General features: G+C 37.0%; 1 protein-coding gene across 2 annotated transcripts; it reads right to left on the minus strand.

Annotated features, from left to right (window-relative positions):
- Positions 1–8,887: 8,887 nt before the first annotated feature.
- On the minus strand, positions 8,888–11,213 carry fam174c (family with sequence similarity 174 member C). 2 transcript variants are annotated; one of them, XM_052569958.1, is made up of 3 exons: positions 10,785–11,207; positions 10,235–10,363; positions 8,888–10,066 (listed from the first exon to the last, which is right to left on the minus strand). In XM_052569958.1, exons 1-3 carry the CDS (start codon positions 11,057–11,059, stop codon positions 10,063–10,065), a joined length of 408 nt encoding a protein of 135 aa, XP_052425918.1. In that variant the 5' UTR covers positions 11,060–11,207; the 3' UTR covers positions 8,888–10,062. The 2 variants fall into 2 exon arrangements, with proteins under 2 accessions (XP_052425918.1, XP_052425919.1); XM_052569959.1 differs by lacking the exon at positions 8,888–10,066 and having other exon boundaries at positions 10,231–10,363; positions 10,785–11,213.
- Positions 11,214–13,371: the final 2,158 nt, after the last annotated feature.

Genomic DNA, 13,371 nt, shown 5'->3' on the forward strand with positions numbered 1-13,371 from the left:
TGATGTCACATGGACTATTTTAACGACGTCCTAATACCTTTTGTGGGCCTTGAATATGTCAGTTGCAATGTTGTCTATGCAGGGTCAGAAAGCTCCTGGATTTCATCAAAAATATCTTCTTTTTGTTTTTGTTTTTGCAAAGATGAACAAAGGTCTTCAGGTTTGGAACAACATTATAATTTTTGGGTGAACTAAGCTTTAAGCCTGCAAAAACTCTTTCAGTCTTTATTTTAAAACATTTCTTGTGACTAATGAGTGGATGAAATATTTTGTTCTTGTGCTCACCACAGACCTTATTTCAGGCATTTAACCAAAAACCCATTCAACATTAAAAACCACTGACTCCAGGACAACCACTGACTTTCAGGCTTTCGCCTACAAAAAAATATAATCACTCCAGCACTTTATTATAGTAGTCTTTTATCGTTTTATGTTTTACTGGTTGTCTTGGACTTACACTGACACCTAGTGGCGTGGATGTAGCTAAATCATTTGAAATATTTTTTTAAAAACTACTTATTTAAAAGCGCAAAATGTTTAATTACTAATTAGAGATCACAGGAGTCCTGTGACACCCTGACAAATTCCCCAGCAACTTTTAAATTGGCCTTTTAAAGTTGCCTCACCTCTTTAAACATAAAAGTTTACATTTTTATTGTAAACTCTGCATAAAAAGTGCAGCAAGCAATAATCTCTCAGCAAATAAGACTCAGTGGCCTATTTATACCTGTTATGACTCTGAAAAGATCTGCAAAAAAACAGCGGCAGATTTTCACACTGCCTTCTCCGAGCCCAAATGACTTTTTCATGAGCCTAATAGGAAATTATGGGTTATTATATTCTGCCGCTTGACACCCTGATTATAAAACAGCGCAACACAAAGAACTGCAGGAGAGTGGGAGAGAAAAAAATGAGCCGGGGAAGAATGTACCACTTTATTTTGAAAAGAATCACATTCTCTAATTCATTACTCTCCCAAGAAGCAATATACACCTCATTACACTAAAATGAACGGAAAAAATAATTTCCTCGCCTTACATTTGCTCATGACTGCGACCTAATCCTCAGGGCCTCAGGGTAACCTACTCTACTCCCCCAACATCCACCCCCCAAAAATCTCATCAGCCCTCATTTGCCTCTAATTCAGCTATCTGTTCAACTTTAACCATCCATCTGCCCCTCTCAGCCGACAGTGGGTGAGACTATAGCGAAATGTATACCATGTTTTACGAGATTTACAGCAACTACATTCATCACCAAGGAAGAAGTCCCGAGAGTTTCTTGAGTGTTCAGTCGTTAAGATAAAGACTGGAAACTAGAAAACAATTCTACACCGGCCAGCTCTTAAGAGCCTCAATTCTCTCTCTTTAAAACATTGCAAAAAGTGCCTTTTCCCCATAAAGCATGAAGTCAAAACAGTCTCTGAATTCCTGTAGGCCTTGTTGGAACAAATCAGTACGTTAGCACGTTAAAACACAAGATATATGGCCATGTTGCTCAAAAAGAAGACTTTGTGGAACAGTTTCTTGGCAGAGTCGTGAAATTCTCCACATTTACTAACAGTCCACTGAGAGATGACAAATTCATTGAGTCTCTTGTGACTGGTGGAGCACTTCTTTTAATATAAGTTTTTTTGTTCTTTAGTTACCAAGGCTTTCAGATTTGAAAATTTGTGTTTTAGGATTCTTCTGGCATTGTTCTCAACCTCAAAGAAAGGATGTGGGAGATAAGTTGATTCTGTCAAAGCAATCTGTCACAAACAGAATTAATATTTGTCTTTTTTCAATTTCAAAACCTTTTTTTATTATTCCAGCCAAATAAATAGATTTTTTTTAATGGGCATTTGATAAGCATGGCTTTTATTTTTTGCTTTAATTAATACTTTTGTAATTATTGTTTTGGTTAATAAAGTTGAATCTGGTTGTGGGGGGAAAAACACTTAAATTCTGCTTTGAAATACTGTTCAGCTGGAATCTCAAACTTGGTTGTCATCTTTTTGAGCTTGTCTGGATTAGTTATTACAAAGATCATAAATCCAAGAGTAAACAAAATGAATTACAGCACATTATTACAAACTGTGTATTCGACCACAAACATGGTCCTTTAAAGGTCCCGTTTTACGCGCTTTTTTGAAGCTTTGATTGTGTTTACAGTGTGCAATATAACATGTGTTCATGTTTCGCGTGTAAAAAAACACAGTATTTTTCACACAATTCACCTATCTGTATGCTGCTGTTTTCACTGTCATAAATACGGTCTGATGACTTCCTTGTTCTATAAAGTCCCTCCTTCAGAAATACGTAACGAGTTCTGATTGGGCCAGCGGTTCCTGTGTTGTGATTCGACAGCAGCTTACAGCACACTGCCCTCCTGCAAACGCGATTCATTGGACTCGTTTTGGAGTAGTTTTGAGAAGCAAGTGGGTAGGAGCATGTGCTGGAGATGTACTTATAATCACAGGAGCGTTTTTACTGACGAGATGCGCATGAAAATCGCATTCGTTTTTTTGCACAGCCCTAACATCTAGTTAACAAAGCTAAACAGCATTGCCCTCTGTGTAATAAGTTACAGAAACAGTGAAACGCACCAACTTAAATAATAAAATACACTTACCGGTTATGGCCCATAAACAACACCTTCTCCAGACAAAGAGGGAACTGCTCCATCTTTCAAGAATAATCTTTGTTCGAATCCGGCATTATTGAGACTGAGGAAGCTCCCTGTCCTCAGCAAAATCTGCTGCACATAGTTTTACATGTGGATTATAATTTTCGGGAACCGTGTTAAACATAAATTGTAACCATTAATCTCCAAGTAGAGCGTCCCTGGGAAGCCCAAAAAAAGATGGTTGGACTCCGAGATGAAAATAACAGCGTTTCAATGACGACAAACACAAATGCAGCTCTTCCTCTTCTCCGTCGGAGCGCAACAAAACCACGCCCCCTTTGTTGTGCATTCCTGTGGGCGGAGGTTAGCCAAATAAACTGTTTTAGTGACGTCATTACTGCAGGAACTAGAGGGATGTAGTCCAAACGGGTCGTTTTTTGTAGGCGAATTCTATTAAATAAAATATCTCGCTTGGCATTGAAATTTGAGTTTTAGAATTTTACAGATATTATTTATACTCTAACAACAACATTACACACTAACTAAAGTTTAAAACATGGGATCACGAAGAAGGGGACCTTTAATGTCTCTAGACTCTCTACTGTTGCCAAAGTCCTTAACAAGGAGAGACTGTTCACTTTGCAGCCATATTTGCAAAACCACTGGACATCTCAGGCATCTATTCCTGTCACTGTGAATGGGGAAATCCTGAAATCTCAAAAATTGCTTGCCAAATATATATTAGGCAACCAGAGTATTTCATCATCTGGGTACATTTCGCCTAGGGCTGGACAATATATTGAACGATATGGTCATCCACATCTCAGTTTATACACAGAACCGTAGTTCACTGACAAACTATGCTATATTGAGTTCATTATCGAAGGTGATTCATCTTCAATAATGAACACAATATAGCGTAGCTTGTCAGTGAACTACGGCTCTGTGTAGTTCGGCTCCGCTCCATTGGAAAGCAGGTGATGGGGATTTACCACTAATCACGGAACCGGCTTTACTGACGAGATGCTCATGATCATGTATACTCTTTCAGATGCAGTGATAGTTTATAGTCAGTATCAATTTAATATCTTATTAATGAATAATAAAAGACGAAAAGACAAAAGGTAACAAACTTTACAGTCTGTTTCCCACTTTACCATCTCACCTTTGTGGGAACATGATACCAAACACTTCCCAGCTTTTGTTCCAGCATCCATGAGAAACAGCAGCAGTTCAATAGAGCCACAGAATGAAAGCAAATCTTCCATCACCTGCTTGAATTCTACTGTTGAGTGTAGATCTGCTTTCTCTGAAGTGTCTGTCAACTTTATATTGAGCATGGTCCAATAGATGTGTGTGCAGAGTGAAGGAGTGTGTGTGTGTGTGTGTGCGCGTGCACGTTTGAGGGGTGTTTAGTGAAGGATTATGCAAATGATATTTGGGAGAGAAAAAAATTCCTGTCCAAAAATGACTCGGGCGTAACGCTTGCTCAGGCGGGGTGCTTGACTAGCGTGTGTGACCGAGCCGCCAATGCCCACGCTTTCCCACAATCCAGCTTTGTTCACTGGGACGTCACCGTGAGGGTCTGTGGAGAGAAGGAAGAGCATGAAAGAAAAGAGAAGGAACAAAGCACGGTAGATAACTATAGAAAGATACTGGTCCATCTTTCCATCTCATTTCTATCAGATTTACTACCGCATAAAATATAAACCCTTTGGCAAAATGAAGCTCAATCGCTCGACTCAAACCCATACGATAGAGAACAGTGTCATGATTTCCTTTCCATTAACTTTCTAAAGTCTCTGGTGGAGCTACAATCCAACAATTACAGGCAATTATTAAAGGTCAATTGATCAACTAACTAACTCAAGCCCAAGGGGGATATTAGCAGTTCCTCACATCCCAGAACGCCGTCTGATTACATTCACAATAGCAATATACTATTCATATTATTTCTGCAGAATATACTGTAAATAATGATTTTGACTATTTGGAATATATAGCATCAGATAATCTTTTTTGCATATGAGTCATGTGGATTGGGTTATGTTGTAGTATACATGCTGTGCACAGTATGCACATTTTCTGTATGTATACAATACTGCAAAACCTACTACATTTGTCTAAATGTGCAGCATACAGCAGTGCACACTACACTAGTAATGTGTATCCCACAATGCAATGCACATGACCTTCCATATCAATAAGATTAATGAAACAGACGTAGATAGTCATGATTTGTATTCTTTTCTCATTTGATTTATGAAATAAATCTAATATAATTTATTTTGATGATAACTGGACATATACAACATGGTAAGATCAACAATATCAGTACTACTGTTAAAATTTTAATGTTATACCATTTGAGTGTGCATGTGTGAGTGTGTGTGTGTGTGAGTGTGTGTGTGTGTGTGTGTGTGTGTGTGTGTGTGTGTGTGTGTGTGTGTGTGTGTGTGTGTGTGTGTGCGTGTGTGTGTGTGTGTGTGTGTGTGTGTGCGTGTGCATGTGTGTGTGTGTGTGTGTGTATTGTGAAACTGGGCAAAAAAAAAAAAGTATTATCTAATGGGGTGCTTTTGCATCGTTTTTTTGTCATGAAGTAAAGTACGTCATATTGAAATTGTCCTTTGTGAAATTATGGGTATTCTTTATAGATTTAATCAGATGCTGTCCCAAAGCTGAGAGAGGATGCAAAATAGCAGTTAGAGAGATGAGAAGAAGTTTGATTTCGCACCTTTGAACTTCCCGGGACAGGCATCTTTGGTCAACAGGGAAAATCACCATGCACGCACCAAACCCACCAGCAGAAACATCCTCAGCATCTCTCCGACCCATGGGTGAGTTTGACGGACGCCGATGCACTTTTTAACAGATTTCAGTCAGCAGAAGAACACAATACAAATGCTACAGCTTTAGCTGAAAATTGCATGAAACTTCCAGGAGGAATATTTTATGCTTGCTGTGCAGACAATGGACAAATAGCCAAGGAAAGCCAGAGCGACTCAGTGGGGAACCAGGAAAATCTCCACACCAGCCTCCGGATTTCAGACAAAGAGGCACAAAAGGTAATTTTTTATCTGCCGAGCAGCATCTAAGAGGTATCAAGCGGGAGCTGCTTTTCACGGCTGAGAGCACAGATGGAGTGCTGAATCAAGCTGGGATGATCATCAACAACACACCACTGCTCTTCTGCCTTTCAAACAGTCCGAACGTAGCTTTCCACTAAGTTGGATTTTCTTTTCTTTTCCTTTTTTCTTTGGCCTGAATTAATCTCTCTTCTAGCATGCTTCTTAAAAGTGGGATTCTGTACAGAGCTTAGCCAGTGCATTTCTAGTATTTCTTCCTTTTTTCTGCATTTTTCCAAATTCCTGCTGTGGCGATCAATAGCGCTTGTCATTTGTTCTCCTTGTTGGCTTGTCTCGCCAGATTTTCAGGAGGTCGGTAAATTGGTCTTGACTAGATTCAAACGGAATCATCAAAAGCGAATGCTATCAGAGGACACTGAACTGTTCCAGCAAGAAAAATCTTTTGCTGCTAAATATTGAAAAACGTTTCAAGACGGGCAAATGAAATATACTTAACCCCCTTCTAAAAACCACTAGATGAGCACAATTTTCTGTTCATGTGTTGATAATTTTTGTTGAAAAAGAAAGCCTAGACAGAATATATCAAATAGTTAATCTCTTTAAAATAAAATTAATAATACTATTTAAAAATGTGGCAGCAACAAACTTGCTAGTTGGCTGCTTGTGGCATTAGGAGGCGGGACATTCTCATTCAAGGAGAATTTGATTGGTCAGAAATCTGTGTGATGCAGGATGAGTCATCAATATGTTTTGCTTTGTTTTTCCAAAAGAAACGACTGAAAACTTGAAAAGAAATAATGACAGCTAGTGGCTGAAAAATATTGTTTCTCCTGCCCCATCCTCAGACTCAGTGCTCATGTGGGTTGCCAGATTGAGGACACGCAACACGAACAAGCACAACTGACAACGGAATTAAGGCAACAAACCTTGCACTGTAAACTGACGAGTAGATAAATCTGCTTTTTAATATGTCTGTGGTCATAGAGCTTTTTAGATGGATGTCGAGGATTTTTAGGTCAGGTCGGGTAAACTGTAAGTGGTTGGAATCACACCGCAGAAAAAAAACAAAAACAGAAATTCCGACACAGAAAAACTTTTTTTAGTAGATTAACTGGCTGTAGCTATGTTTTTCAGAGAAACAAGTATGTGAACTTATGTTTCCTGAATATCTACAAATTATGGTGTTTTTAAGCATTACTACAGTAAAAAAAAAAAATAAAAAAAAAAAAATTACAAACAGTACTTTTAAATGCGTATCTACTAAAAGTGGATTTTGTCAGCTTTTTTTTACTACACTATTGCAAAGATAAAATATTATGTCTGGATTTTTAACAGTTTGACAAATTATTAAAAATGATTAATTTTAGGATGTTTTTTTTATTTGCTTAAATAGAAATATTGGTAACACTTTACAATAAGGTTCATTAGTTAACATTACTTAACTACAATAGTTAACATGAACTAAGAATGAACAATACTTCTACGGCATTTATCAATCTTTGTTCATTTCAGCATTTTCTAATGCATTATTAAAACCACAAGTTGTGTTTGTTAACGTTAATTAATGCACTGTGAACTAATGTAAACAAGCAATTAAAGACTATTATTATTAACTAACATAAACAAAGATTAATATATAATGTAATAAATCTATTGTTCGTTGTTTGTTCATGTTATTTTACATTAACTAACATTAACAAATGACACCTTACTGTAAAGTTTTACTGAAATAGTATCACAAAAAAACTACCAAGGTACAGTAAATCACCATATTCATGTACTTGGGTGTATAAAGAACACCAAGGTAGGCTACCTCAAAACCAATCTCATGGTATTGACAAAGTAAATGGCAAAAATTTGTGATTATTTGTGATATTGATATCTTATAATATGTTATTCTTGCTTTTGTTGTTTGATAATGAACATTGGATCATTCTGAGAATCAAGTGAGTGTTTTTTGAGGTTTTCATTAATCTGTCATAGCATTCATATTCGTCTTTCAACTCAACAGAATTATAGTCTATTCAAACTCAGATTTTAATTGAGATTCTGAAATATGGTGTTTCTGAAAGACTGTTGCTCATTAAGCAGTGATGATGTGAGCAGAAAATGACCAAACTCATTATGGTGTTAATGTAATATAATGATTATGTGTGTTTTGACCCCTTTTTTAAGAGTGCTGTTTCTGTGCTGATGCGTCAGATGTGGCTGAATTTGGAGAATATGAACCTTTCTGTTGTTCCAGTATAATGATGTTTATAGACTTAATTCTCCATGTTATTTAGCAGTTTTAATGGTTCATAAGGCAGGAAGGAAGCCAAACTCACCTGGGCAACACAGTGTGTGTGAGTGTGTGTATGTGTTTATGTATTCAGCGTGCTCTGATATTAGACAGACAGATGGCACCATCTAGTGACTGAAAGAATATAAATCGGGAATAATTTAAAAAATCTAACTCAAAACCACACAATAAGAATGAGAAAAACGCTGAGGTACAGAAACCACTATATGATTATATAAAACAATAAGAAAGCACCTTGACAAGAGAAAGAAATGCTATGGTTTTACAAAATTTTTAAATGCACTAAAGACTAGCAAATATTAATTCTAATAATGCAACATTACCAGTGCAAATGCTAAGGTTCTAACAAAAAAAAAAAAAAGAAAAAAATTAAGGATTTAAAGATTAAGTGCAGCATATATTATATTTAGAGTAGGCAAATTTAAACTATCACTCAACAGGGGCGAGTAGCTTAACAACTAATTGCTGATTAGTAACATTTAGTAAAAAATTACAATCATCTTTGATTGAAAAGAGAACCTACTTGTCATGCTAAAAGTATGACCGTGACATAGGACGTGAACTGAAATCACTGTTGTATTGGTATCAAATTTGTTGAACCTAAATGAGAAATAGGATATCATAGAGCTATATAAGCTAGCTAGACTTATAGACACTCATAGGCTTATTATATTGCATCAGATATAACTTTTAACACTGCATTTAACCCTATATTGGCAAGTCAATATATTGTTTATTAAACCTTAAACAAAAGTAATTAATAAAAAAAAATATATAGCACAAAATAACTCTTGCCACATTGCAATAATAGGGGCCTTTCTGAAATCTATTACATCTAAATACATCATGTTTTTATGTAAAAGGCAAAAGAGAATCAAAAAAATCACGAGGATGAAAACAGAGAAGACAATTTAATTTCAAAAGAGCCCAAATCACATCCAATCAAATGCAAGTACAAAAAGTGAATGAATGAAAGGCACAATTCAGGAATCATTGAAATTGTGTACATTATACAGTGATACTGATAGTTCATGCATTTCAGTTCAGCAGTATTTGACAGCATCAATAACCAGTGAATGTATTTCAAAGAACACCGTGTCATCAACGCTGTCATACACACCCCTTAAATGTTCAAGTTGGAAATCTGAGAATGCTGATATTGGATCCATATACCTCAAGATGGCTTGCCGTTTTCACAGCACATTGAATATTACCATTACACAATGCAGAATCACACCCAAAAAAAAAAAAAAAAGAATGCAGGTTGAGACTCACAAAACCTCAGTTATCATGCTGAGTAACACTGAACACAGAAGCACATCTACATTTGGAACCAACGTTGTGTGGGAATGTTTAGTCTCTAAAAAAAAAGTAATTCCTTTTTATTTATGCAAAAATCTTGAAATGGTACATTGATGAGTCGTCAGGAGTGTCACCATGTCATATAATACCACGTTTTGCTTTTGTAGTTTCTAAACCCTAAAAATCAAAGTGCATCGCTTACATATGCTGGTATTTGGCAGAATCATACACACAGAATCTGTGACTTTATCACACTTATTCATTAATTCACATCTGAAATCAATACCCAGTACAGTCCCAGTATAATAATGAAAGAAAGACACAAAGAAAAGAACAAAAACAAGGAAAGAAAGAAAACATAAAAAAGGCATAATATCTATCATAATTTGACAGTACACCTAAAAAATGACAACTTCAGATAGCCCAAACATTAACAAAATTAACACACGTCAACTCCGACAAGAGTTTCAAACCCCCTAAAAATTATGCATAAGTAACTTTGGCACAAAACACAGTTTTGACCTTCTGCCACAACAAAATTTATGACCTTCCCAGAAATGTCCAAGAAGATCTATTTGGCCATATCAGTCCAAAATATATCTAGTTTAAACCCTACACATTCCACTTAATCTTGGAAAAAGGCATCCAAGCATAGTGACTAGATCCTCTCATGACAACAACATCATTCAACAACCATTTTGGTGGAAATAATGGGATTGTCTTGATCGTATTATATTTCTGGCAGTATCAAACACCCCCAGACATTCATCTGTTGAAGAAGCAGAAAAGAAAAGCTGGTAAAAAGCAGGTCAGACGAGATAATATCTGAAGTATAGATTTTCCAACATCACAGTCCAAAGTCTGAAGCTAAGCAGAGACCAAGCGTTATTTCTGTCAATATTTGAAGATCTGGTAGGATAATCTAGTGTTTGACTACCTTCTCAAAGATTTGGCTTCATAAACAGTGGTGTCATCCTCGTCGCTTTCTAGGTGGGCCATTTCCATTGTGTCATCATAGCTTGACAGGAGCCCGTATTTCTTTCTCTGAACACCAGTTTTCTTCAGACTTGGAATGAGAGCACAGAGACAATATAAACTTGAAGAAACAAACTAAAAATACAATTAATCTATAAAGCTTATTAATATATTTATCAGCAAATTATGACTTAAGTGTCAGCTACTAAAGAAAACACACTGTTGTTGTTATTGTTAGTAATAGTTAGGGTGACCAAATGTCATTTTCCCCTGAAATGTTTTGGTTGGGAAAAGAGTACTGTAAAAAGAGAACATAGCCCAGAAAGTCTTTCTCGAGGTAAAAATAAACAAACAAACAAACAGATTATATGACATAATCCTCAAAGTTTCTTACCAAGATAAGGTTGCATTTTGTATCACTGTCTAAGTATAAGCAACATATACAATGAGCATCTTTTCTAGGTAGGAACACTTAACACAGAACCTCTCTTGACATGATTTCCAGATCTTACCGGACAGCTCTCACTATGAAATAGAGAACTCCGATGGCTGTGATCCCGATCAGAACATACAGAGCCCTGTTTATCATAGCGCCGTCCAGACCGTTGCCCACGTTTGAGTTGGTGGTGGTGGCAGCATTTTTCTGAGACTCTTCTGTAACGTTATTGATGCTGGAAGTGTTCTTGTTTGTGGTGGGTTTAGTGGCGTTGGTCTTACTGTTCGTGTCATCGGCGAAAGAAACAGCCCACAAAGTCAAAACCAGAGGTAGCAGTCTTAAACGCATCATAGTAGCTTGCGTTCGTGATATTTAAAGACGAGAGAATAAACACACACAACTATGAAGTTGTCTTTGACGACAGAATCCAGTTCCTCTTCCTGATTGGAGACGTCACGACAACACAAGGAGTGTTGCGGTAAATTGTGTTCTGAGGGGAATCAACAGCAAAATCAGGTTCCCATCTGAGGGAATTTACATTTATGCGTGTAGCAGACGGTTTTTATAGTGCATTCAGGCTAACATTTTTTTTACCTAACATATGTTCCCTGGGAATCGAACCTACAACCTTGCGCTGCTAACACTTTACCACTTGAGCCACAGGATCACTAGGGAACGGATGCGTTTAACGTTAAAGCATCCATTGTGGTATTTTGAAAATATGGCTATTTTCATAATTTTAATGGTTGAATCATATTCTAAGCAACGCCGTCGAATAAAACGGTAAGGTTAGCTACTAGCAGAGCCGTTAAAAACATACCCTTACTAGCTAACGTCTCGAGTCACTTGCGTTCCCACAACTTTGTTTTGTCCAAATAACGCTCGCGTATTTGTGTTTACGTAATTTTTAATAATCCTGCTTAAAAGTGTTTCAGCCAGGGGCGGATCTACCGGGGTGGCATAGAGAAATAGGCAAATGCCACCCTAAAAGAAAGCCTTGCCACCCCAGTTGGCAGCAACGAATTATGGCCAATTTGGAAATTTATGAGCGCGAATCTTTCGTGATTCGTGATCCCGCTCTGAACTTCCGAACTGATTCAAATGATTTGCGATCCCCAAACTGACTCAAATGATTCGCGAACCCGCTACGAACTCCCGAACTGATTCAAATGATTCGTGATCCCGCTCCGAACTACCGAACTGATTCAAATGATTTGCGATCCCCAAACTGACTCAAATGATTCACGAACCGGCTTGGAACTCCCGAACTGACTCAAATGATTCGCGAATCCACTAAGAACTCCCGAACTGATTCAAATGATTCGTGATCCCGCTCCGAACTCCCGAATTGATTCAAATGGTTTGCGATCCCCAAACTGACTCAAATGATTCGCGAAACCGCTTTGAACTCCTGAACTGACTCAAATGATTCGCGATCCCGCTCCGAACTCCCAAACTGACTCACTTGATTCGCGATCCCGCTACGAACTACCGAACTGATTCACATGATTCGAAATCCCCAAACTGACTCAAATGATTCGCGAATTCGCTTTGAACTCCCGAAGTGACTCAAATGATTCGCGAACCCGCTCTGAACTCCCGAACTGATTCAAATGATTTGCGATCCCCAAACTCTAATAATTTACAAATTATTAATATACTGTAATATTTTTGTTGTTGTTGTTGTTGTTGCTATAAAAACAGACCTAAGCCATCAATAAAATGCATTATAAAAAAAATAATGAGGCAATAATGATTTGTTAATAATAACACTGTTTAAATACATAATGTAGGCAAATACAAAATAAACAATTTATGTACATGTTATTACAAATGCCATGTGATTGCTGCTGTTACACTTACAGGACAATCAAATCCTTGTTTAGGCTACTGACCAAACATTTCATTCAAATATTCACTAAATCTTTCATTTTTGGCCACCTTTTTGCTATAGATGACACAGCCTTTATAATTTCTTCAACAAAAAACGTGCATATCACAACCCTTACAAAAATAAACCATGGTTTTATCATATCAAAACTGCTTAGTTTCCTTTTGCATGATTTCTGATTGCTTGAGACTATAAAATAAATTATTAATAAAGAGTCATAATAAAGTTATAGCCACAGGTAAATGTCGAGAGCTACAATTGTGATTTGTAAATAATACAATTTATTCATTTAGTTTTTAATCTGATATTTTTTCACCCCTAGAGTAGTTTTTTTTTCCATCATCATATTTGAGAAAGGGAGGCACACCAAGACAATCCTGCTTATGGGAACCCTTAAGGTGTTGTTATACTCGTCTCTGGGAATGTGTGCTCTACCACACACACACACACACACACACACAGAGAGAGAGAGAGAGAAGCACGCGTGGTGTTTTCAGCTCTTCACTATATTGATGCATGATGTAGGCTACACATGTGCACGTCAGCGCGCTTTGAGTGGATTTCACCATTTCATTTGATAAAACTATCGCCATTCACTCGTATCGTATACACAGACTGACAGAAACGGCAATGTTCAAACAGAAATATAGTACTATTGCACAGTAGAGTATGCTATACTTCAAGTATTAGCATACTTGATATGCTATACTTCCTATTAGCTAATAATAATAGTTAATTAAAAAACACAGAAACTCTGGTTACAACCCACCAA

The sequence above is a fragment of the Carassius gibelio genome, chromosome B11 (assembly GCF_023724105.1).
Source record: "Carassius gibelio isolate Cgi1373 ecotype wild population from Czech Republic chromosome B11, carGib1.2-hapl.c, whole genome shotgun sequence".
In the NCBI taxonomy this organism is placed as follows: Eukaryota; Metazoa; Chordata; class Actinopteri; order Cypriniformes; family Cyprinidae; genus Carassius; species Carassius gibelio.

Coding starts and splice junctions, on each gene's coding strand:
- fam174c (XM_052569958.1), bottom strand. CDS start 11,059: ATGATGCGTTTAAGACTGCTACCTCTGGTTTTGACTTTGTGGGCTGTT. Junction 10,364..10,784: donor TTCATAGTGAGAGCTGTCCG/GTAAGATCTGGA, acceptor TCTCATTCCAAG/TCTGAAGAAAACTGGTGTTC.